At 37.2% G+C, this 25,689-nt stretch overlaps 3 protein-coding genes across 9 annotated transcripts; 2 read left to right on the plus strand and 1 right to left on the minus strand.

Moving 5' to 3' along the window:
• LOC18790811 (methyltransferase-like protein 13) lies at window positions 9–1,981 on the plus strand. The gene is made up of 9 exons (XM_007223684.2): window positions 9–268; window positions 359–472; window positions 573–641; window positions 741–760; window positions 846–898; window positions 1,006–1,036; window positions 1,185–1,263; window positions 1,384–1,523; window positions 1,745–1,981. The coding sequence occupies exons 1-9, from the start codon at window positions 79–81 to the stop codon at window positions 1,790–1,792; spliced, it is 744 nt and encodes a 247-aa protein (XP_007223746.1). The 5' UTR covers window positions 9–78; the 3' UTR covers window positions 1,793–1,981.
• Window positions 3,440–11,545, plus strand: LOC18790164 (calmodulin-binding transcription activator 3). 4 transcript variants are annotated; one of them, XM_007225296.2, is made up of 13 exons: window positions 3,440–3,601; window positions 3,819–3,908; window positions 4,445–4,564; window positions 5,297–5,412; window positions 6,248–6,336; window positions 6,635–6,680; window positions 6,805–7,084; window positions 7,535–7,830; window positions 8,544–8,936; window positions 9,072–9,760; window positions 9,866–10,430; window positions 10,568–10,876; window positions 11,171–11,545. In XM_007225296.2, the coding sequence occupies exons 2-13, from the start codon at window positions 3,869–3,871 to the stop codon at window positions 11,264–11,266; spliced, it is 3,039 nt and encodes a 1,012-aa protein (XP_007225358.2). In that variant the 5' UTR covers window positions 3,440–3,601; window positions 3,819–3,868; the 3' UTR covers window positions 11,267–11,545. The 4 variants fall into 4 exon arrangements, with proteins under 4 accessions (XP_007225358.2, XP_020422407.1, XP_020422481.1 ...); XM_020566818.1 differs by having other exon boundaries at window positions 3,840–3,908; XM_020566892.1 differs by lacking the exons at window positions 3,440–3,601; window positions 3,819–3,908; window positions 4,445–4,564 and having other exon boundaries at window positions 5,302–5,435.
• Window positions 11,657–23,900, minus strand: LOC18791751 (kinesin-like protein KIN-12C). Of its 4 annotated transcripts, none has more exons than XM_020566697.1 (35): window positions 23,133–23,900; window positions 22,893–23,048; window positions 22,637–22,720; window positions 22,425–22,544; window positions 22,194–22,307; window positions 22,010–22,102; window positions 21,763–21,923; window positions 21,605–21,679; window positions 21,341–21,428; window positions 21,162–21,220; window positions 21,006–21,069; window positions 20,854–20,919; window positions 20,596–20,766; window positions 20,399–20,503; window positions 20,035–20,270; window positions 19,877–19,946; window positions 19,723–19,794; window positions 19,560–19,618; window positions 18,996–19,062; window positions 18,847–18,906; window positions 18,380–18,436; window positions 16,515–18,249; window positions 16,358–16,428; window positions 14,871–16,184; window positions 14,667–14,774; window positions 14,297–14,460; window positions 14,130–14,217; window positions 13,918–13,992; window positions 13,482–13,721; window positions 13,282–13,380; window positions 13,124–13,198; window positions 12,971–13,029; window positions 12,392–12,620; window positions 12,120–12,296; window positions 11,657–11,749 (listed from the first exon to the last, which is right to left on the minus strand). In XM_020566697.1, the coding sequence occupies exons 1-34, from the start codon at window positions 23,685–23,687 to the stop codon at window positions 12,141–12,143; spliced, it is 6,945 nt and encodes a 2,314-aa protein (XP_020422286.1). In that variant the 5' UTR covers window positions 23,688–23,900; the 3' UTR covers window positions 11,657–11,749; window positions 12,120–12,140. The 4 variants fall into 4 exon arrangements, with proteins under 4 accessions (XP_020422286.1, XP_020422325.1, XP_020422249.1 ...); XM_020566736.1 differs by having other exon boundaries at window positions 11,715–12,031; window positions 19,741–19,794; XM_020566660.1 differs by having other exon boundaries at window positions 11,715–12,026.

Here is a 25,689-nt window from a genome sequence, read left to right on the forward strand (position 1 = left end):
ACAACGACAAACCAAAAAAGGAAACCGACGAGCAGACGAGACAGTGTGAGAGTCTGAGACTGAGAGAGAGCGAGAGAGATGACGATGGGGACGACGACGACGCAGGCGTACGGTGAGCCGTGGTACTGGGACAACCGCTACGCCAACGAATCAGGGCCGTTCGATTGGTACCAGAAGTACCAATCTTTGGCGCCGCTCATCAATCTCTACGTCCCCCGCCACTCCAACCAGCACCATCGCATCCTCGTCGTCGGTTGCGGCAACTCAGGTAAGCTCTGCCTTTTCCCTGCACCCGCACTTACCTGATCAGATCTCCCGTTGTTTGATCGCTCAAGAGAAATTCATTTGCAAAACGCAGCCTTCAGCGAAGGGATGGCTGATGATGGATACGATGATGTGGTTAGTATTGACATTTCCTCTGTGGTCATCCAAGCTATGCAGGACAAGTACTCTGACCGTCCACACCTCAAATGTAAGTCCTTTATTATTAAAATTTGCTCTTTTTTTTTTCTACTTATTTATTTATTTTTGCTCAGTGTGCTCTGATTTTTTTATTATAAATAATTTATTAGATTTGCAAATGGATGTTCGAGATATGAGTGCTTTCCAAACTGATTCCTTTGATGCTGTTGTTGACAAAGGTGCTTCATTTTTAAGATCTCGACTGCACACATAATTGAAACTTTGTTTTTGTGAAATAAATGCTGATTTTGCTTCATGTTATGATTTTTTTTTTTCAGGAACTCTAGACTCTCTGTTGGTGAGTGTTACTAATTTATGTAGTGTGTTCTTGAATCTTCTTTTTTCTTTTTCTTTTTTTGGCTTATGCGATTTGTTGTGCCTAGTGTGGAAGTAATTCGCGACAAAATGCTGCTGAAATGCTTGACGAAGTTTGGAGGTACATTAAAATTTTTAGCTATTAAATGTATTTACCCTAAGCTTTTGATTTTGTTTATTTTCTTGATTTGTTCACCATATATTGAAGCAGTTAATAACAAACTATAGGGTCCTCAAGGATAAAGGAGTCTATATTCTGGTAATGTTGCTTATTCTTGTTCTATGCCTATGATTTCAATACACCTTCCCCCACCCCTTCTTGTTTTTTTTTTTTTTTTTTTCGGTTTTTGGTTTTGCATTTCACAGTTGGCGTGTGGCCATAACTAGTCTCAAACATGCTGCTGCAGATCACGTACGGAGCTCCATTGTATCGTTTGCATTTGTTGAGAGAGTCATGCTCGTGGACGATAAAACTTCATGTGATAGGTTGATCAAGTCATACTTACTTTTCTTTTTATTATGTTTGGCATTGAATTTTTTTTTATGTGGCATTGGTCTGTATATTATATATAGCTGTTGATTTTCTGTCTGTCACCATGTATGCAGAGAAACTTGCCTGCGAAGATAAATCAGAACCTCCAATATGGGAGCTGACAAATCCTGTTCCATTGAATGACGATGGAAGCTCAGCGGAGGAATTGCTCGGAAACAATCCTGATGTGCATTATATTTACGTTTGTGCGAAGGTTGGTAGAAACAAATTTCCTATCTTAGCATTTTAGAATATGCTTTTTCAGTTGCTTATTACTAAACATAAAACACATGGCTTTCCAGACCAGCTTTTGGGAATCTATGCATTAGTTTCTTATACACCCAAGCATGTGAGAAGTTTAGTTCTTTAAGATAGGTGTGAGGCGTGTATGTTTACTACAATTTGATTACATTTTATTTCCTTTCTGTTGGTCAGGATAATTCTTTAAAGCCAGGCCTTAAGCGTGAAACATCAGTTGATTGAGGAAGATGAGAATCTTCAACCTCTTGCAGATTCTTTTTCCCTTTACCTGCATTGTTCGAAAGTTGAAACTGATAATTATAGCTTCTTTAAGTAAGTTGTCTGTATAATGTTGAACCATAAGCTGAGCATCTAATTGGCATGGGATCTGCAATTCATTTGCTGACATATTGATGGTTGGAATCTTTCTTACTCGAGATGACTTATCGGTTCGCAAAAGTGAGAAAAACTAACTTAACAGGACAGGCATCCATGGCTGCCCTATTCTGTAACTTCTGCAACTTGCAGTCGGTGGCTGGTGGAATTTATGGCATTCATTGGCTTGTGATATGATCAATACGTTTTCCTTCAGTGACTTATGAAATTTCTGACGGAATTGACAGTGACTGTTTTTTTGTTTTTTTTGGTGCTTTAAGACTTGTTGGTTTGTAACCTACAAGTAAGAGCATGTAATAACCCATATGAAGAAATTCAAATTAACGAGGAAGGGACCCTCCCACAAGTTCTGTGGTCCAAAAATAATACAATCATTCTTCAATCCATAATCACAGGTTCCAATGGGAAATTTCTATTTTTAGGAGTAGGATATTTGATTCCATAATTAACAGGTTCCAACAGTAAAGCATACATTTTTTTTTAAAAAGTAAAAAAGAATTACCATTTTATTGGTTGAAAATTACTATTTTCTTTTTGTATATTTGCCTAAGTTAAGAAGGAGAGGGGGGAAAACTCATACACACGGTACTATAAAGGGCTGAACCCATAACTACTTGGGAGCATACTATTTCTTTTAAGATGGCAATTTCAGCCTAACACGATAATACAAATTTAATGCATTAGAATCACCTAGTAAGCAATATATCAAACCAACGTACATAAAGAACTTGATCATGACTTTTTTTCAAATATAATTATGACATGACAAACCCATCTAGCTAATACAAAATGAAGTGTCAATGTAGTCCATTCCAATGGAATAGGTCATTGACTTGCAAACTAGACATTTCAGAAAGTGACTTCTTTTTTTCTTTTTTCATGTCTATATTATATGAATTCTTAGATTTTTTTTCTTTTTTATGGTTTGCTTGTGTACGGATGAAAGTAATTAATCTCGGATTAATTTATCAACTGGCTATTAGTTAGTCTGATTACATATTTTTCGAAATTAGAACATGTCCAAGTTCGAAACCCTTCCACTTTATAAAATTAAATAAAAATCTCGAAAGTGATTTGAACAGTCGTGATTAATAAGCAAATCAAATTACTATCAAGTCATTGTTTGTCATACAATTAATTAGATGAGACCAAACCAAGATCAAGCAACAGCGGGAGATGAGTCAGAAATGACAAGACTGCATCTTATCTTCATGGTAACTTCCTCAATTTTCCTCAAAAACCCAGAAAAACAAAATCACAATGAGCAGAGACTCAAAAAACCAGAAAAATAAAGTTACCATAAATAAAGCATATTCGATTTTCAATTTAATCTGCTTAAATAAAATTAAATTAATTAACAGGAATCTCGGCTCCAATTAAAAATGAAAATAAATAGGACGCGATGCAAGCTTAGCTGGCATAAAAGGAAGACGACGTACCACGTCAGATTATAAAATAGAATCTGTTTCGCTGAATCAGTGTAAACACAAAGCAATTGCATATTGACTTCAATCCCTCTCAATCAATTCTTTTTTATTATTTATTTATTTACGTTCTAGTGATTTTCACACGCTTCGCTTTCCCTCTCTCCCCCTCCCTCCCTCGCTCTCTCTCCATCTCTCTATCTCTATCTCTCTCTCTCTCTCTCTCTAAAAGGTACGTTTCTTCAACCGAAACCTCCTTCCCCAGCTCTCTCGCTCTTTCTCTGTGGAGACTGATTGCCTGAAAGCATTTCTCATTCTTTTTGGTTATTGTTTTCGATTTTATGGTCGTTTTATTTATGAACAGTGAATATTTTGTTGATGATCTTTGTAATTCCTGGACTTGGATTTTGCTTTTTGCGTTTTGTTCTGTGGATTGGTGGTAATCACAGTCCCTCGCTCATGAAATCTAGGGTTTATGTGAGGTCGTCATTGGTCGCCCATGGCTGATACCAGAAAATACCTCCCCACTCAGCAACTAGGTCAGCTTTCTCTCCCTCTTCTCATTCCACATATATGTATGTTGTATATATATTTTCTTTTCCATATCAAATGCCTTTTTTTATATATTTATATTTCTCGGATTTCAAATCGGATTCTTCAATTTTCGTTTTGTTTTCTCACTCGGTTATAGTCTTCTTGCCAAGAATGGTATATTTTTTTCATGGAAATAATAATTTTGTGTGATCATTCGATTAACACTTCATGCATGCGTGTATTACTCTCACTTCCCTTTTGTTATCGCCGGTGGTTTCCGGTTGATGCAAGAATTAGTTTGTATGCATTAACTGAGTTAATAATCCTAGAAAGGAATGTTATTTTGAACACTGAAGTAATCTAGGCCCCATATTGCATAATGCATTGTAAGTGCATTGAGGTGCGTCTACTGTTTTTTTCACCAAATTGTGATACTGAAAGTGTCTACGTATTTTTTCCGACTTTTATTCTTCCCCGTACTCATTTTGTGTATTTTAGTTTCAAGATCTTTAAACCTTTGGTACTTTTGGGAATTTGGCAGACCTTGCCCAGATATTGCAAGAAGCCAAGGAGCGTTGGCTCCGGCCAGCTGAAATTTGTGAAATACTTCGCAACTTTCAGAATTTTGAGTTAACCGCAGATCCACCCGTCAGGCCTCCAGGTTGTACTTGGCATATTCTGAATTACTACATTTGGATTATATGTGCTTGATCACTGTGTGTTCTGTCTGAATTTGTTAATTCCATCTTCCTTTAGTTTTGCTGTTATACTTTTTCTTTAAATTGAATTATTTTTCTAATTCAGTAGGAAGTCTGTTTATTAATTTTTGGGAGGTGAGCTTCATTTACTTGTAGAATATGAGGGACAGAAATTGCCATAACAACTATTTTTTGGTGCATGAAACTTTTCTTTCTTTGTTTTCCCCTGGGGTTTCCTCATGTGCGTTATTTTCTCTTGATGGCTAGGTGTTACAAAACTCCCTGCAAGAAATTCACAATTATGTTCAAAGTACTCACTAATTGCTATGGTTAATTTTAATGATTTGACATGTGGTATATTTGATATGAAAAGGATATTGATTTGTTTAATTATTATTATTTGATATGGGTTAAGATGTGGAACAGTTGGGCTGATATGTTCTGTTTCTCATTTGCATATACTGTAGGTATATATACACACAAACACATGTCATTTATTAAATTGTATCACTTAATTATTTGTTTATCCTTTTCCCATTCTATGCCCAGAATCGTCCAAAATGATGTTTGTTTACTCGTGCACTTGTTACTTCAGCTATAAAATCAATAGTACACTATTATCCTTTTGACAGAGATGGATCACTGACATTCTTCCTTGGTACATGCAAATGGAATCTAAATGTTCATTTTGCCAGCTGGTTCTTTGTTCCTGTTTGATCGAAAAGCACTCCGGTATTTTCGTAAAGATGGTCACCGCTGGAGGAAGAAAAAGGATGGAAAGACTGTCAAAGAAGCCCATGAAAAGTTGAAGGTGTGCTGTTCAATCTATTATTAGTAAGTACACCTTTAGGGGTTGGTCCTAAGCGATGGAGCTGAGTTGTTGTCTGGTTATTGTCTTTTGTACCTGTATCATCTGTCTTTAGGGGGTCATAGTTTGACAGGCAACACAGATACCACAGAAGTGATGGATCACAATAGGTGCCTGTAAGTTTTCATAGTTCATTTTGTGGGTACAAGAATGGTAAGCACTGAATTGAACTTATTGTAATTTTATGATGTCTCTTTCTAGATTGTCAATGTAAAGGATCAAGGTAAGCAGAGCATATAAGGTCATATGCTATGATTTTAATGCTTTTCAACAGTTCAGAGTCTTTAGACCATTGAATGTCTATTTACTATATTAATTCTGGATTACTTGACCATCTTTAGTTTTTACGTAAAGAGAACTTATATAGAATATACATTTGCACGCATACTTTATGAAATCCAGTGCTGGGTGTTGCAAATGTTTCCTAAATGGTAAATTTGTTGATTCTATCCACTTTGGCAGCTAATGGCCATTAAGGTTCATTTATCCCCATGTTTTGACATTCTTTTTTATTTAATTTGTTTTTTGGTAGGTTTGTAATGTAAAATAGATTCTTTTGTTTCTTCTCCCTATATCTTCTTCAATATCACTAAATTTGTCTTTCTGGTGCTCAAATCTTTTATGGTTAAGCACTTTGTTAACACTAGCTATGATTTGACCTTTTCCATTTTGGTACATTGGAAAATTTCTTCTGTAATATTAAGTCACTTCAATTATATTGGCCTATATTGGTACTGCTTAATATTTAGCTTTCTATTGGGTTTTTGACATTTTGTAGGCTGGCAGTGTAGACGTTCTTCATTGTTACTATGCCCATGGGGAGGACAATTCGAATTTTCAACGGCGGAGTTATTGGATGCTTGACATGTGAGTTTTCTGGTCTTGAGGACTAAACATTTAATTTAAAAAGCCTGCAAAATCCAAGTTCGGTCTTTGGGTGGAATATCTCTGATAGCCTAGATTATGGTTTTCTAAAAGTCTGTTTGAAGCTGCAAATTAGGATATTTAAATTTCTGTGTTCTCAGTATACACTTCGAAGAGGAAGGGTTGGGTTGCAGTTATGTTCAAGAAATGCAATAACATTTTTTTTGTGCAATTAGTATCTTCTGTTTTCCTTTGTTTGCATATTCATCTCACTTTTCTCATTCCTTTTCTTGATTTTCAGGCATTTACAGCACATTGTTCTTGTCCATTACAGAAATGTGGGAGAGGTACTGTGTTTTTCTTTGTGTTTGTTGCAGATACTCTCAGTCCTTCCTTCGTCTTTGGTGGAATGATTTAACTTTACTGTCTATGGTATGCTTACTTTCTATGGTGTCCTGTGATGCTTTGCAGGCGTACCAGTCTGGTGTCCCTTGTTTGCTGGCAGATCCAGGGTCACAGGTTGCAAGCCCTCAAAGTGTTTCAGCACCTTTCTCTGCACAGGCAAACTCACCTGCCCCTACAGGTCAAACATCTTTTGCTTCAAGTCCAAACAGAGTTGACTGGAATGGAAAAACATTGTCTACAGAGTTTGAGGATGTGGATTCTGGGGGAGATGCAGGAACTTCATCTGTTGCCCAATCAATGTTTGGTTCCGTTTTGCATAATGCTTCTCTTCATTCACAAGTTGGAGGTAAAATGCATAGCCACAGATGCCATTTCATTTATGTTTAATTCGTTGAAACAGTTTTGAACATTTCTTTTAAGTCCAATATTATTTTTTTTCTTCTTTTACGCAGTACCTCTGGACCTACTGCCGTTCCATTCAGTTTCTAATTTTGGTAAAAATATTTTCACAAATTCTGGTTTGGTTGTCCAAACACATTTTACTCTTCTCTGGCTTTTTAAGAGTAACTTGCACGATCCATTTGATCATACTCTGCTTCTTTATGTTTTGGCATCTCTCAGTTTTTCCCTTCTCATTTTAGTTGTTTTTCCTTTTCCCAATAAATAGATGGACTTTATTGAGTAATGGTTTCTTTTTACACATACAAAAGTCGTATTTGTTTCAGTGATTGATGTCTTTTGCAATAATGTCTTCAAAAATTAAAATATGTGACCAGGTCTCTCTGGTGCTTTTCAGGATTTCCTGAGTCATTCAGGGATCCCCTTAGTTCGTGGTATGATGGACCTAAATTCGCTCATGGTGCTGGTTCATCTGTCTGGAATGGAATGGATAGCTCAACAAGAAATGAGCGCAGCATGCATGACCAAAACCTTTTTGTTGAAGCACCTAACAGAGCTGACTTCATAACTCATAAGCTACCAGATGCTAGATTAGATGTTGATTGTAGAGTCAACAATGTAACTTGTAAAGATAAGTTGACCACTGACATAGATGTCCAGGTTGCCACAGCATCTTCTCAGAGAGAACCGCAGGTCTGTTTCTACAGTCACTTTTCTATGCATTTTTTCTTTCCAATTTTCTCTTTCTTATTTTATTTTATTTTCTAGTAAATGTTATAAAAAATGGTGAATTTTCATTTCAATACTCTTTTTGGTAATCCAGAATTTTTCTCTGTTTCATGCCCTGTTTTTGTTTTTGAAAGAAAAAATGATAGCTGATATTACAACCTTCAGTAAATTATCATGTTTTGAAGAAAAAAGGAGACCAGAGTCATACTGATATTTCAGTTCGGATATCCTATTTAACTTCAACTTATAATAAATGAAGTTATGAAAGTTTATTTAATCCTACCACGATAGTTCACACTCTGGGTTAGGTGGAGTATCTTTTCCTGATTCCACAGATCATTTTCATATCAGGTAACTCATTTTAGAATGCTATTTTGTGCAATTTGGGATGTATTTGAAGTTGATGACAAGTTCAGTCATGCAGGCTTTTCCCTCTTTCTTCATGTAGTAATTGATGTGACGTATAAGCATTAGTTGTCTACTTGTCATATGTCATGGAAAAATTATATACTAATCTGCATGTTCTCTCTTAGGTTGCTTTTGAAACCCAAGTATCAGATTGTTTAAAATTCTGTTTCTTTTAGTTTGTTTTGCTAATGCAATTTATTTACTTGGTTCTTTTTAGTTAGGTTTCCTGTGGTGTGAATCTACTTACTGGTACTTGGACCTCCTTGCAGGTGTCAAAGGAGCATGACTTTAATGTATTTCACCCTCAGGTTCAAGATTTTTCCGATCCTCAAGTGGTTGTCAATTCTTCCAACCAGGTTGAAGAGAACTCTAGAGATGGTGGCGTGCAGAATGCCGAATCAGTAGAGCTTAAGAAACTTGACAGCTTTGGGAGATGGATGGATAAAGAAATTGGGGTGGATTGTGATGATTCCTTGATGGCTTCTGACTCCGGCAATTACTGGAGTCCACTTGATGCAGAGAATGGTGATAAGGAAGTATCCAGTTTATCACATCATATGCATCTGGATATAGAATCACTTGGCCCCTCTCTTTCCCAAGAACAACTATTTTCTATTCATGATTTTTCGCCGGATTGGGCTTATTCAGAAACTGAAACAAAGGTATGTATACATAGCTAATAGAGTTTGTATTTTGTCGTACTTTATTATTATAATAATAAATATACACATACATGGACATTTGTTATTGTTGTAATATATGTTGATCCTTAGTTTTTTCCTCTCTCCCCTTTTCAGGTTTTAATAGTTGGTAGTTTTCTGGGAAGCAAGAAGCATACCACTGAGACTAAGTGGGGATGCATGTTTGGTGAAATAGAAGTTTCTGCTGAAGTTCTGTCTAATAACGTCATTCGATGTCAAACTCCATTACATGCTCCTGGGTGCGTTCCATTCTATGTGACCTGCAGAAATAGGTTAGCCTGCAGTGAGGTGAGGGAGTTTGAATATCGAGAGAAACCCATTGGAATAGCTATAAACACTTCAAAACATGATGAATTGCGCTTTCAGATACGTCTAGCAAAACTCGTGAGCTTGGGCTCAGAGAGGAAGTGGTTGGAATGTACTGCTCTAGATTGTGATAAATGTAAGCTCAAAAGTTCCATATTTTCAATGAGAAACAACAGAGAAAGTGATTGGGAAACAATTGATGGGGCTTCTGTGCCATGCAAAAGTGATCACTTGACCCATAGAGATGTCTTGATTCAGAATTTGTTGAAGGATAGACTTTGTGAATGGCTAGTCTGTAAACTTCATGAAGGAGGCAAAGGACCTCATGTTCTGGATAATGAAGGCCAAGGTGTTCTACATTTGACTGCTGCTCTTGGTTATGAGTGGGCCATGGGTCCAATAATTGCTTCTGGCATTAGTCCCAATTTCAGAGATGCTCGCGGAAGAACAGGGCTTCACTGGGCATCATATTTTGGAAGGTATAGTTGCTCTTATAGATTCTTCTCTTTTTTATGTTCAATATTATTGTCGGTTGTATTTTTGTATTTGGGGATTAGTTTTAACTTCAAATTCTCCATTTCTAGAGAGGAAACTGTCATCGCGTTACTTAGATTGGGTGCCGCGCCAGGTGCAGTCGAGGACCCAACGTCAGCATTTCCTGGTGGACAAACTGCTGCTGATCTAGCCTCGAGCAGAGGGCATAAAGGGATTGCTGGATATTTGGCCGAAGCAGATTTAACCAGTCACCTAGAGACGTTGACCATGAATGAGAACATAGTGAACAATGTTGCTGCAACGATTGCTGCTGAGAAGGCCATTGAGACTGCTGATGTGGTAGTCGATGAGCAATACTCTCTCAAAAGCTCTATGGCAGCTGTTAGGAAATCAGCTCATGCGGCTGCTCTAATTCAAGAAGCTTTCCGGACTCGTTCATTCCGTCAGAGACAGTTAACTAAGAGCGGAACTGATGTTTCTGAAGTTCAGTCTCATGACCTAATTGCACGTCGTTCCTTGAAGAGAGTCCAAAAGTTTGCTCACTATGAAGATTATCTCCATGTTGCAGCAGCTTTGAAGATCCAACAAAACTATCGTGGATGGAAGGGAAGAAAAGATTTTTTGAAGATACGTGACCGTATTGTTAAAATTCAGGTACCTCCTTGCACATGTTATCGATAACTTTGTTATTATTATTTTTTTTCAAACTCTGACCATTTTAATATTTTAAAAATAAATTGGGACTTGGGGTGTACCTCATCTGAAGTATTGATTCTGCTTATCACCTTTAGGCTCATGTGAGGGGACATCAGGTTCGGAAGAATTACAAAAAGGTTGTGTGGTCTGTTGGTATATTGGAAAAAGTAATACTGCGTTGGAGGCGAAAAGGAGCTGGTTTGCGAGGATTTCGGGTGGAAAAAGCTATTGAAGATGTATCCTCGGAGGTCAAGAAAAACGATGACTACGAATTTCTTAGTGTCGGGCGGAAGCAGAAATATGCTGGAGTTGAGAAAGCTCTTTCAAGGGTAAGGTCCATGGCTCGTCAGCCTGAAGCGCGTGAACAATATATGAGGCTACTTTCAAAGTTTGAAAAGCTGAAGGTAATATTTCATTCTATTTGCATTTATCAAAAGAATAAATTTGCATCTGTTTTTTCTTCAACATAAACTACCATGAGTATTTTTCATGTTGCTGTAAGTATAAGATAAATCTTCAAAAGTCAAAATGTGGGGGAACAGGTCTTGCTAAAAAAGCTGGTTTTCAGGAATAAGTTCTCCAAACTCGATTGTTTGGAAAGAAAATAAAAAATATTCGATCATTGTTCTTTCATTTGCTTTATGTGCAATTGCATAGTTTATTATTCGATCATTCACGCCTATTGTGTTATCAACCAGATGGCTGATGGGGAGAGCCCTGCATCCAACCAAATTGAAAGTTCCGACGAAAGAGTGTTAGATGAGGTTCTGCTTGCACTCACCGAAGGTCAATGATCAACTTTACACCATGTCAAGTAATTTTATGGAAGCAAAGCTACCCATAATATTTTTGCCTGTAAGTAAACATCCGCCATGATTTTTACTTCGTCAAGAACACAACAGAAAGGGAGGAGAAAAGGGGGAAAGGCAGAATTGTATATGGCTCAGATTCTCTCCTTTTTCTTCGACTTAACCAGTACAAATTTTATCTGACGTAGTTCATAGGGTAATGAAATGGCGGGGCAGCTCATGTTCAAAATTTGACAACAGTTGACAAAAGTTTAGTTACAGTTACCTCAGGTTTCTTTTATCAATTGACCACTAGCAGCTTCATATTTATTTTGTTTTTTCCACATCAAAATATCGAACTAATTGACAGTTTGCGTAATGTTTTTTCACACGTGATAAATAGCACCACAAAATATACATACACGAGTGACACGAGTGTAAAGCAACAAAACTATTTGACAAAGGGCTTGCGTAACACTTCGTAATTATCTGCAAAATAGAATCAACTGTTTAAAATATTTATCTGATAATTATATTCACAAATATTATTTTTAAAGAATGTTCTGTTTCCCGACCACCAGAAAAAAAAAAAGAAAAAAAAAAGAAAAAGAAAGAATGTTCTGTTTTGATATCCACCAACACAAAAACACAAGAGTTGAACCCGCGAATCATCCAAACTATGTACTTTATAGACATCAAAATAATGCCAGACAATAGGAATTTTGCACAAGCATTTGACTCCATCCAGACTTAAATCTTCTGCTTCCTGTCCTGTGGGTCAATTTTATGAATTACCAAAATGAAGAATGTTTGAGTTCAATCTTTTCATGCACCATCCATTCACAAAAAAATCACTCACCTATAATATATAAATCTGTTTCTAACGCGACACGCGTTTGTCACGTGGATGACCGCCACCGCCACCTGCAGATTTGAAGTACTGAGCAAGTTCACCATTCACTCGAGAAAAATGCTTCTCAGATTGTTCCAGCCTCTTGGTGAAATCAATTTCATGCAATTTCAACGAGCTATTATTCTGCTTGATCAAGAAACACAAGTTTTAAAAAAATTAAAAAAGTTACCAGCGTGGTGAAAAACCCAAATTCTCGTGGAAACAAACAGAAAACATGCCTTGGGCTTGGATGTATGTGGATGTTGAATTGGCTGGTGTATTGTTGGTGTTCCAAGAATTGTTTTTACCATTTCATCCAGTTCCGCCACTCTCCTCTTTAAATTGGTCTTATCCACCTTCAACATCTCGTTCTGTGCAGAAAGCAACTGATCCCTGTCTTGGAGTTGTTGCAGAGTCATCTGGGCTGCCGCTATATCCCCTTCCTTTTTATTTATTTCGGATATGCAACTACAGTAACAAAATTTAAAAGAAAAAATTATGAACATAGTGACATGAGTTCGTAGTCATAAAATATACCAAATGTGTGCACTTTGCGTAAGGAAATGAAACTTATTTGTGAATTGGACAATATCCTCTCTTTTTCCACAATTTTCCCACTTTTTTTTTATTACAATTTCGTCTACGGAACTAATTTTTAGCTTATTGCTTGCTGATTGATTGTTTTTTTATTGCTGTTAAAAGATCAATTGTACGGCAATTGGATCAATTATAAGTTTTATTTTTGGAGGTTGCATAAATTGTAATCACAAGGAAACAAAATCAAATTGGATAAAAAGATGTGATGGCAAGTGTCTAACCTCTGTCTTTCCCCCATTAGATCAGTTATCTGCTTCCTTAAGTTGAGAATTTCTTGCTCCTAAAATGATGCCAAGACCAATAAGTTAGGTCCACAGAAAACAGAAAAAAGGGGAGACAAATATTCAAATAAAAAGAAAATCAGCGGTAAGAACCTTTTCTTGGAATTCTTCTGTTTGCTGATGAGCCTCTTCTACTAACTTTTGAACCTGGTACTGCTCTATCAAGTTCTAGATGATACCAAAAGAAGTGAAACAAATGAGAATTGTGGCTATGCAATTGTCATGCTTGAAAGTGACGGTCTGAAACTTACTGCATAGTTGGTCATGTCCAATTTGACACCAAGTAGATCCCGAATGACATCATGTGTCATGCTTTCTGCTGCAGCCACCCTAGTGTTCAGCAAACATACCTGAGAGCAAGTTTCAATAAAATCAAATACTCTTGTAATGTTTAACAATTGTTTCTACAAAAGCATTCGAGAACGGAAACTAAGCAAAAAGGGCACTTAACCTCCTTCTGCCGACTGGCTGCAAGTGCCTCTAGTTCCTCAATGCGATGCCTGGCTATAGACAATTCCTGATCCTTCTCCGTATTCATCTGCTGAACCAAACTTGAAATGCATCTGAATGGTGAGCTGGAGCCCCTTGTCCTGATTGAGCTCCTCTCAGATTTTTCTAATGCCGCAGCTGTTGATGCTGAATCTGTCTTATCTGCTTTTACTTCACAAACCATGGCCTCAAGAGTCTTGTACTGTTCAAAAGGTTGTGCAATGTCAAGATTTAGATCATTTACAATTATGCATATATCCATTCACGATTAACAAAATTATTCCGAACCCTTCTTTCCCTTTTTCCACCAACAAAAGTTCAGCTATTTCAGTATTAATAATAGCATAAAAAATGTTTAAGGATCTATCGAATGGTGATAGTAATTCTAGTATATGTACCTTCTGTTGGTACTGTGAAGTCTGGGCTTCAGCATGCAACACGAGTTCAGAGATGTATTCTTTGCATTGTTTGATCTTCAAGATTTATGCACAAATTTTCAAACTTTAGTTCTTAGAAGACATAAATACAAGATAATTTAAGGTACATTGTCGAAAAAGACAACTAACATAAAAAATAAAAAATAAAAACCACCAGCAAGACAGGATCTCACCTCTTTATCCTGTTCTGCTCTTTCCTCTTCAAGAAGCTTTATCTTATTATGAGCCTCATGAAGTTCCAGTAGCCTACTCTGCAGTTGCCTGTATCAAAATTATTTCTTTAAATTTAAGGTAAATTAAAAGCAGAAAAATAGAATTTATATGAGAAAGCAAGCGATACCTAGAAATCAGATTTTCAGCTTGTTCAGAATTCATGTTTTCTGAGTCCACATTTTCACTGAAATTTTCAACTGTTAACAGTCTGTGTCTTAAAGCTTGTAGCTCCAGCTCTAGTGCATCTCTGATCAACCGATGCCTTTCTACCTCATCATTCATCTCATATACCTAAGAGAAGGAACAATTTTGGGAATTGAAACCAATAGCCAAAAGACATCAATAACCGCTCTAATCCCTCGCTTACCAATAAAAGGCATACTTGGCCAAATGTTTGCATGTAAGAAATTTGATTGTAAAACAGCGAGAATATTGATACTGGCACTCCATTGATGTTCATGTGTTAAATACAGAGACAAAACGCCGAGGGAGCTAACCTTCTTTTCCAGTACATTGATGGTACATTCAAGCTCCTCAACAGAGCGTTCTAATATTTTAACCTCCTCTTCCTTTTGTTCGGCATACATCTTACTTGCCTCAGATTCCTATAAACATTAGTACAAAATAAGAGAAATCCACCTGTAATCATAACTATGCTATCAAATGAACAAAAAAAGCAAAAAAAAACCTGAAGAACATACCTGGCGAGCTTCAATAGAGATAGCCTCATGTTCATCGGATATTGCATATGCCATCTCAAGTTTATCATTCAGGGACGCAACTTCTTCAAGAAGTCCGTCTCTCTCGCTGATGACCCTTCTCAACTCATCCCCGATACCTTCAACTTGACAGAGTAATTTTGTTTCCATTGAAGAAGTCAAATGAAGAATTTCTTTTTCCAAACCTTTCACCACTTCCTTCTGCTCTTCCAGTTGTTCATTGGCTTCAGAATTTTTGAGATAGAGATCATTTAGAAGCACTTTCAACTCAAAATTTTGCTCTGAAAGAGTATTGATTGTATCTTTGGCCTGCTCAAGATTAGAATTTGATAAAAGCAGAGCCCTTTCAGTATCAGTAAGATGATCCTCGAGCTTTTTATGTTGAAACAGCATGTCATCAAGCTGGCATGTTTTTATTTTTAGTTCATTCTGAATTTGGCTCAAAGATTTTATCAGCTTTTCAGTTTCATCCTTTATATCCATTGTGTTGGATGCTGATTCCTGCAACATTCTAAAATCAAAATGCAAGCCCTCCAGTAGAGCATCTTTCCGTTGCAGTTCTTCCTTCAGTGATAAATTCTCGTGCATCAAACTATCACGGGACAAACTGAGCTCACCAGCTTTCAAATTTGTGACTCCACTTTGATCATTATCGTCTTTGGAGATGTTACTAGTAAGTGCAATGTCATCCTCACAACTTGACCACATTTTTTGCTGTTTGTTTGTAATTGAAAGGCCTTCTTGCTGTTGGCTGGAGCGGAAACCACTTCCAACGTTAAAGCATGGTATTTTGTGGATCAGCTCTCCTGTGAGACACTGATGAAGGACAAATATGGCAAATTGTTTCTCCAATGTCTCAGCGCATATTTCTTCTAGTAATGATCTTGATTTGCTAATGAAGCAGTGTATCTCCCTTCCCATAGAAAAAGTGTCAGCATATAATACTTTGAACCTGTCCTCCACTTCACTTTTTAATTGCATAAAACACTCTTCAAGCAAAGACAATGATTTTGCTATCTCCACCAAATTATAACGAGATTGATCCTGCAGTAGTTCATTCTCTCTTTCTTTCAAACGTACTGAATTTTTGAGATGTTCAACTTCTTCAATAAAGCTTGCTTTCTCTAACATCAGTTCCTCACCAGTTTGCTTCCACAGACCAGTCAATTCTTTTGCATTTTCATTTGCTTCCATCAAGGCATTTAACATAACATCAGCTTCTTTTACTGTTGCATGCGCTTCTTCAAATTTGGTTAAGAAGCTACTAGCAAAATCACTCTTCTGATCAGAAACTACCTGCACATCACAAAAGTGTTACACAAAGTATAAGAACGGTGATTTAGCTGACTTAGTCTCTTATTTAGAAAAGATTGATTATGACAGTGCTACTATTAATCCTTTCTAACATACAGTTGCCTCACAAATTTACAATGCAAGAATTGGATGATTTGAGAAAAAATTTGTTGTACCTTTTTTGTAGCATGACAACCATAAGAACTCTCCGTCCCTGACTCAAACAATGGAACAAGTTGTTTCAGCCCTGCATATAATATGAGCTGATTAAGTCCCTTGATCAAATTATGTTTCTGATCGTTAAAAGTGTAAGATACTCAGTAAAGAATATACCTGCTGGTTGAGAACAACCTCCAATGTCCAACTCGCTAATGAGTGTGGCTAGCCTAACATATAGTTTGTTGAAAGCATCAAGTGCCATCTCTAATTCCTTTTTCAGGCAGAATGTTGCTCCTTTAGAGTCCGTGAAAGTTTTTAAGACCCACTTTGACTCTTCTGGATCTTGATCAGCAGACTGAAGTACCGAGCCTTCTTTAACTTTCAGGTCCCCCGTTTGCCCTTCTAATGCCCACAATTTGTTTCCAGAAGCAAAACTTTCGGTTGAAGAATCACAGCTTGACGTAGTACTATCAGTACTCCATTCATCTTCATCTTCTAAACTTTTGTCTGCTGAAGGGCAATCATACACATTTGCTTTTGTGTAAATGAAATCTTCAGTAATTTTCAATCTACCATTTGCTACAGTGAGCTCATTTTTTATTTCAAGAATCATGTGATAAATATCTTTGGACTTCAGATACTTGTGTGCTTCTAATGATAGCGACTCAACTGTACAAAACTGAGAAACTTTGGAATGCTCTCTTAACTCCATATATTTCTTCCTCATTTCACGAAGTTCACTTACCAAGTTTTGTACCAACTCCTTGTATTCATCAGAAACTTCACTGATGTTGGTCTCAAGGGCCACTATGTGCATTTCTGTATCTGCATAAAATGCTTCGATAGCATTCTCAGACTCCAATATTCCTAACCTGGCCAACTCAAGTTCAGTAATGACATCTTCTTGTCCTAAAGCATTTACTTTTGTGTCAGAACTTTTCTGGCTGGCCATTCCGGCTGGTGTACCTAGTATTGAGATGGGAATGTTTCTCTCTGTTTTATCTGTCGCCTTCTGATCCGTAAGCCATTTTATTACAAGGAATGCAGCATTGGCACAATTTTCTGCTTCTTTGACCTGAATTTCCTTGAATATAAGTTTCCTCTCTAGCATCTCTACCATGTTGGTCTGCTCATCCAACCGCATGCAGAAGGAAATTTCCTCTTTGGTTTCATCATTATCCAGATGTTGGAGTTCACTTAAAGCAATTGCTGCTCCCTTCAAGGAACTTAACTTCTGTCCCATTTCTGTTACCATTTTTTGCGCATCTTCCAAACTCTTTTGTAGTAGTTCAATTGTTTCTTCCTTTTCCATGCAAACTTTGGCAGCCCTCTGGACATCTTCACTAATACAAACATTAGCTTGAGGAAATGAACAAGCAATACTTTCTATTTGGCTGGAGGCATTTTTAAGGGATCTAGAACCATCTAGGAGGAATCTTGTTAGTTCAAAGGTTGCCTTTTCCCACTCCACACTCAGTGACCTTATCTCATCCTCTTTAGCTGCAATGGTGTTTTTCAGTACCTTATTTTCCTGAATCATGCAGTGTAATCTCTCATCAAGTTCAAACTGAAGGGCAGCAACCTCTTCCTGTAAATGCAGAATTGTGTTTGCTGTCTCCATCTCAACCTGTTCACAGACTATTTCAGTCTGTTTCTGGTGAGACAACTGTAATAACCGATCCTCTTGAAAGTGGCTATTGAGTAATCTGACCTCCTCCAGGTCCTTAACCATTTTGTCCAATTTAGCTTGCAAAGCCTTCCTCTCAACGTCTTCACTGATCTCCATAATACATTTATTTTCCTTATGTAAATCACCTGATTTCAGATAACAACGTTCATGTTTCACCTCTGATTGGATTTCTATTTTGTCGTTGTTGCTTGATATGTACATGCCTCTGCAGCATTCCTCCTGCATGTGATGTAAAATAGTTATTAAATGAACCTGCAACAATCTAGCATCCATTTACTGTTTTTTTAGTATCATCACCAGCATTTTGGTCAACATGAATCACATTATTCTGTACAACCCCATCATCTACCTGGGAGTAAGATGCCGTTTCATCTCCAGAGTCACTCCCCATAGATAGGGTTTCAACCTGCAAAGTGATGGCCAATTGTAGATTTGATTAAAAAAATAAGGAAAAGAACAGTACATGATGTCTATGTAAAGCTTGAATCTATTTAAAACTAGTTGGTTTCTGTCTGGTACAAATTTTTTCCCTCTTCCATGGATCTTTTCTGTTTTCTTTTTAGTAAAATGAAGTATGCAAGAATGGAAGTGGTAACTTCTCCATGAATTAGCTTGGACAGTGCAACACAACGTGATTTCATGGCATACGTCAAAAACATGAATCAGCTTCACTTTAAATGCACAGAAAATGAACTGGGATACAGCAACGAGGAACAAAAATATGTACAATTGAAAAGAATTCCAGTTTTTAAATGATGTTCACCTCTGTAAATTAATTGGACATTAGGCAGGAAACAGCATGATATATTCACTTACCATCGAATACTTATCTGATTGCCTGAATTCCTCAGTATCCTTGGAGAAAGAATCTCTTACCTGAGCGTATATAAAGATTGTTAATAAACTACAGACAAAGCTTACAAAATTGTTTAAGCAATGCTAGGTAGTTTATTAGTTATACTTACAGAACCGGAGGCAGCTTGACTGGAGTTCATATACTTTTGCAATTCTAGTTGTAGTTCATCTACTTCCCTGCAGACATAAAATCATAAATAAGCAACATGGGAGTTGTCAACTCTAACCCAAACAATGCAAGAAATTTGCCGTCACATACTCAATATGATGATCAGGTTTAAATTGTATTAATAGCATAAAAAAGTAATTAGTCAAACACAATGGCCTTCGCCACAGCTCACTACAGCAATGGCGATGCAACACGGTAAATTATGGATAGAATGTCCACATATATGGCTATCAATTACTGACATCATCCATATTTTATCATGTGGAGGAATAACAGGTGAGATACTCCTCTGGGCCCCAGGTTGTTTGGTATCCAGGGAAAAAGAGTGGGACTAAAGTGCAAATTCAAGGAGTGTACATAAACTAGTAAACTTAAAAGAAAATAAAGCAGCTAATAAATGCACTGTCATATGCCAGCCCCAGTATAACTAATACAAATTTGAGGGCAGTTTGTTGCAGTAACTAATAAAACATGCGTAAGTGTATATTGTTAAAGAAAAAAATACCTGATCAATTTAGAATTCATGTTCCTGCAATCTTCCAATTCCTTGATGGTATCACTATTCTGCACTCTTGAAAATACGCACATTAAGATTTGGAGGTCCCTAGAAGGGGAGATGTATCATTTTTATAGGAAAAAATTTACGTGTAACACGTAACATAACTAACCAAAAAGTGCTTTCCGACCTGATTTTCATTTTCTGTTGAGAATGGAAGTTTTCCTTGAAGTATATCCAGAAGCTGCACATGAAACATGCTTTAGATAGCCACCTTAGAGTGCATGAGACAGTTTAGGAAGGAGGAGGGGGAGACTTTTATGGACCTGATTGCGTAGTTCTGATACTTCAGCTAGCAATGTTTCTCTCTCTCCATGTTCATAAAACTTTTGGTACCTGGCATGAAGAATACAAAATGAGGCAATGGCATCCAGAAAGGGGGAAAAGAGCAATCATCTACAACATTGAACCATGTGGAGTTTACAATTTAAGTTGCTCGAGAAGTCTACAGTTCTCCACAGAATATCTGGTCAATTCTGGATTGCTTTCAAATCTTGCTTGCAGCAGCTGAATCTCTTCAAGTAAAGCCTTGTTCTCCTCCATGAGATACTTCTCAGCCGACAGCATTCCATCCGTCAACAATTCAAGTCGTTTAATTTTTTCCTCACGAAACCTTAGCATCATTTTAGCATGTCCAGCATCCTCCTCACTTTGGCAAACCTACAGAAATGCCACAGCAAAAATAAACCACTTAACATGGTGCTATTTATGCAATTAAGAATTATAAAATAATCAAGAACTTTATAGATAGGGGAAACTAAATAACTACTTCTTGTAACAATACACACCAAGCGGTTCATGTCTTCAATTTCAGCCACCAACTTCTGGACTGCACTGTCTGCCATCTTTTCCCTCCTTAAAGCACCAACTAAGATGGTATCCATGCATTTCATCTGTTAAGTTTGTATTAGAACTTGTTACCATAATTGCATCATGCAATTTCTAAGGTGGAGGAAATGATTTTTTTTGTGGAAAATCAAAATACCTTCTTGTTTCTGATACTTGGTAACTTAAGATTATCAGTTGGCATTTTATCTTCCCGAGAGTCATCGTATTCCTCAGGCAACTTATTGAATCTAGGTTCTTCAGTACTTGGCACGCCACTTGATGAAGACCATGAGATATTATGGTGCTTCATTAGGAAGGACAACTGGCCCTGTAAGGGTTCGAAAAATGCTTTAGTACTACCATCTAGGAAATGTCAAAGGTAAAACTTTCACAAGCATGCAAATATATCCCATGCCTTTAGTTGTTGGATTTGTTGCTGAAGTGCAGTTATGTCACCTGAAGCATCTTCATTCACTTTAGCCTGGAAAAAGATGGAAAATTAAGTAAACAACTAAGAAGAAAATGTGAGCACGTGTGTGTGTGCGCGTCAGTGTACCAGGTAAGTACATTGTTCTGGATAAGTTTGGCACGCTGGGCAAACTTCAAAGTGCTGAGTGTCTCATTTGCAGAACTACAAGGAAAGCAAAGGTCAGTTTAAGGAAATAAATAGAAAAGAAAAAAAAACAGAAACTAATCTAGAACTAGGAAAGAATCAACACAAACCAAATAGATGGGCTGACATTGGCAATTATAGTTGTTTTTGAGTTCCCACCCAGAGAATCCTGCATCCCAAATTTGTAGGCCAAGTAAGTTCTGTATTAACATGCACTAAAAGCGCAAGAATGCACATTATTATGAAGTTTCATGAAATCTCTTGGGCTCCAGAGCTTTTGGTGTCTAACCTGAAGCAGAAACGTAAGTCTTGAATCTCTATAAGGAACATGTCTATGTTTCCCATGTGCTAAATCAACTAAAGACATTATCACCAACCTAAAACCACAGAGTAATACAGGTCAACCAACTGAAAAACCAAACTCAAATCTGACTGGCACTAAGGGCATATAAGTTTAATGCAACCAGGTGCAAATGGATCAGTTCTTATATGTATTTCTAGAAACAACACTAATCAACAAATTGGCATTTGAAACAAGTTTCAAAATAATTACCCAAGAGTTGATAATGATTTGTTAATATTTGCTGCTTCTTTCAAACGATCTCCCTCTGCACCAGAGCTTTTCTGCCTAAATTAATAAGCAAGTTAGCGCATAGGCCTTGAACAAAAATTAAAACCGAAAAAAATGTGGGATATAAAGATGGTAGTTACCTTTCCGAACCAGCTAAATCTACTAAGTTCAACCTTGCAAACCTAAAATGGGTCATGGAATCTTTTTCCCAACGGCTTTCAATGATACAAGTGAAAACACTGTGGGACCGGCTGCTCTCACTGTTCATGTGTGTTGCCGCCATTTTTCTGTTTGAAGCACCCTAAGAAAATAAATATATAGAAATCATATTCACACCCTAATATGTAATTAAATGTAGGTAAGATAAATTTTATCATAAAGTACCACCTGTAACAGAAGCTTGACAACATCATTAACATCCCTCACATTATATTCTGTAAGGTTTTCAACATGTACCCCTTTCTTCAGGTCCTCCCTGAGCTACAATAGGGAAGTAAGATTTACTTAATGCTCAAAAGAACAATGTTTAAGTGGAGCATCCAGCATGAACATTTAAAAAGGTATCAATTACTTGTAGATTAGTTGATGAAGGCTCCAAGAGATCTGTTATCTGCTCATTGTAAATCTCAAGAAAGGAACATTTGCAGCTGTACTTCAACTGTTCCTCCGTCCTGCTCTCCTCTTCCTGCACATATGAATTATAGTAAGACATCCAATTAAAAGAAAAGAATTGCCCAGAAGACTATATTGATTCAATTCAGAGGCGTAGTCGTGAAAGATATCAATAATGTGAACAGCGCACCACTCTGATCCTCTTAAACAAATATTCGAAAATGCGTGGAGTAATCCCACAATCTTCATTGAGCTGCCCTTCAACCTCATATATTTCACCCATCATTGTGTACGTTTTGCCACTGCCCGTCTGCAAATAAACAACTTAGACTGTAACTTGCTAACCAAAAAACATGAAAACCACACCACACACCAAACTATTTAACTTCTCGGAAAAAGTACCTGACCGTAAGCAAACATGCAGCTATTATAACCAGACAAGCAATTCTCCACCATGGGCAACCCAGCAACTTTGAACAGCTTTTCCTGCAGCAAACTCAAGCAAGACACCAAAATGAGCTTCCACTCAATTGAGCTTAATATGGTTTCATACAACCCAATAAAATAAAAATTAGGTCTATCTCTCCATTTTTCTACGTAATCTAATAATACTGTATAATCATGTTCTTTTTTTCATAACCATATATTAAAACCAAACCTGTGATATTGTCTCGCATGCAATATGATCAAATGTGAATCTGGTTTCAGGATGACCATGCCACACCAAAGTCTTGGCGCTTTCCTGCTTCAAACACCCACCGTGCCCTTGCGAAGCCCTCTCTATATTACTCAATGGCCGAATTCGAATCAGCACCTGAACTCAAAACCAATCAAACCAATCAAATCCACAAAAATCTATTATATTCAACATTTACCAAAGCAGAATTAGTCCCCGAACCTGCACATTGTGATCAGTCCAGAACGATGAATCTTCGGCAAGCTCGAAATGCGGAACCTGAGTTAAAACCTCGGAATTCACCACCGAAATCTCCCGGGAGATTCTAGAACAACTCCCTGCTCTGCCTCCATTGTACTGCGGAGCTTTGCTTCCTGTACAAATTGCTCCACCAATCGAAGCTCTCGAGCCGTTCCTCGCCGGAGTGCTTTGCGCTGAGTTTGGCTCCGAGTGCGCCTTCCCTCCGCGACCTGAAACCCTAGGAGTTCCATAGCTGAGACCGCCATTTCCAGCTCTGTCCGGGGCTTCAAGTTTTCTATCCGATAAAGAATACCGACCAGATCGAATTGCTTCAAACTTCGGTTGTGAATCGAAATCGAGTTCGTGAAGCTCCTTTTGCAGCTGAGCTGGATCTGCTATGCTGTTTAGAGGTGTTCTAGGAGGAGGAAAATGGATTGGGTTCGACGAGGCTTCGAACTCGTTCTCGTTCGGTTCGGATTGTGAGCTCCTCGAAACGTTTCGAGCCGGGAATCGAACAGTTGAGCTCTCTTTCGACATGGTGAGCTCGGAGGTTGAGTAAAACAAATAGACTGTTGCTTTTGTTCCCGAATTAGAAACAGAGTTTTGAATCCATAATTCAATCCATGGGAGGAAGAAGAAGAAGAAAACGATGACGTTTTAGGTGAAATTGTGGTTTGCTTTGGCTGTGGGGAATGAGAGAGGTGCGTTGAGATTTGAGTGGAAAGTGTCAGACTGTTGGGAAGTTTGAATGGTAGAGCTCAGTGATAACAGGCCCGCCCGTTTTTTCAACTTGAATTGTTAGCGGGGACGCTCCTGCACTCTTTGCATTTTTAAATTGACCCCACATGTACATTGAAATTCTATACGACGCCTTCCGGAGTGATGTCGTTTTGGGTTATATCATAACCCAACTTGCTTAATTTATACTCACATTACCAAGTTTTGTAGTGTTAAACTCGTGGACGTATCTTATGGCTTAGTAACTAAACTGATCATTTTATTCCTAACTCAAAGTTAACAAATTCATGACTCAAAAGTTCAATTCGCAAGGTCCAAATGATAATAAAGGCAAGGAAAATTATCAGTAACTCTAGAAAGATTTATACAACATCAAAAGAAGAAATCAAAAATAAAAAGTGAATGAGATGGTGTTTCATTACACGACGATAATTTTAACTATGTTATATCTACAAGCCAACGGAGTCTAATCCAGTGGAAAAGGACTTTGATTTGCATATTAAAGGTCTCATATTCAAATTCCCATGACATCTTCTTTTTTTTTTGGTTGAAATCCCCATGGCATCTTAGTTGCGTGTGTATGTGTGCGAAACCCCCCTCCCCTATAGTTATCGCTTGTTTTAAAAAAAAAAATATATATATATATATATATACAGTCCCCTTCTATTGAGGGATCCCTCAAATAATTTTATTTGAGGGATGCCCTTTAGGGTACCCTACAATTTTTTTCCCAATGATCCAAACCATCTATTTTTTAGGTCTTCATTCATAGATCATCCTTACAAAAAATTAGATAAATCGGAAACCGTTTCGACATCCAATTATGTCTTACAAAATCAATGAACACGATGCTTCAAGAAAATGCTAAAATTTCAATAATTCAATTGAGTGGTCAAATGATATCGGATTCAAGTGATTTTTTTGTAGAGATGATCTTTGAATGAGTATCTATAAAATAGACAATTTGGATTAGTGAAATACAATCCGGAGTGGGGCCTACAAGAGGTGTCCCTTGAGGGATCCCTCAATGGAAACTCTCTGTATATATATATATATATACAAATTAAGCTTAAGGATACCTTAATAAGTAAGCATAGCCTAAGCTTGAACCGAACTCAAGTTCAATAAATAGCTAATTAAACCCGAATTTGAATACCCTAATTAGTTTATGCAAATATTGAATTAATGTGCATTGAAAAAGAATCTTGAGGATTGTTTTTAACATAAAAAGTGTAAGAATGATGCCACTGCAATGATGCATCTGTTGCCGAAATGGTGATTAAAGAAAAAGAGTTTTAAGGGCTGGGAATTTGAATTCAAACATCGATAACGTGCATGGAAATTAATGATTAAAAGAGAAAAGTGGATTAGTGGAGCGGGTTGAAGTGGGACATTTACAATTATAATAGAATGCTCATGATGGGGTTTGTAATTAGGATAGCAGTTTTATAATTACGTGCTGATTGTTGTCTCTAGGATGATAAGACTCATGAAATGTGAGGAAAACTTCATTGGAAAATGTCCAATTATACACTGGACTTGCTGAAGGCAATGCATTTGGAAAATATATATTTTTTATTTACTTTTTTGGCAAAGAGGAGGAATAAAAGCCCGGTAGAAACAAAGAACAATAATAAACCAACAACAAATTCTGTAAAGCACACTATATAAGTTTTTGTTGATGTCAAAATGGCTAAAGAAATTTCATGTCAAGATTTTAATTATTCCCTGAAGCACAATTTTGAGAGTCATTAATTATTAAGGTTAATTGTCGATTTATCACCTGAACTTGTACGCTACT

The sequence above is a fragment of the Prunus persica genome, chromosome G1, assembly GCF_000346465.2.
Source record: "Prunus persica cultivar Lovell chromosome G1, Prunus_persica_NCBIv2, whole genome shotgun sequence".
Taxonomy (NCBI): domain Eukaryota; kingdom Viridiplantae; phylum Streptophyta; class Magnoliopsida; order Rosales; family Rosaceae; genus Prunus; species Prunus persica.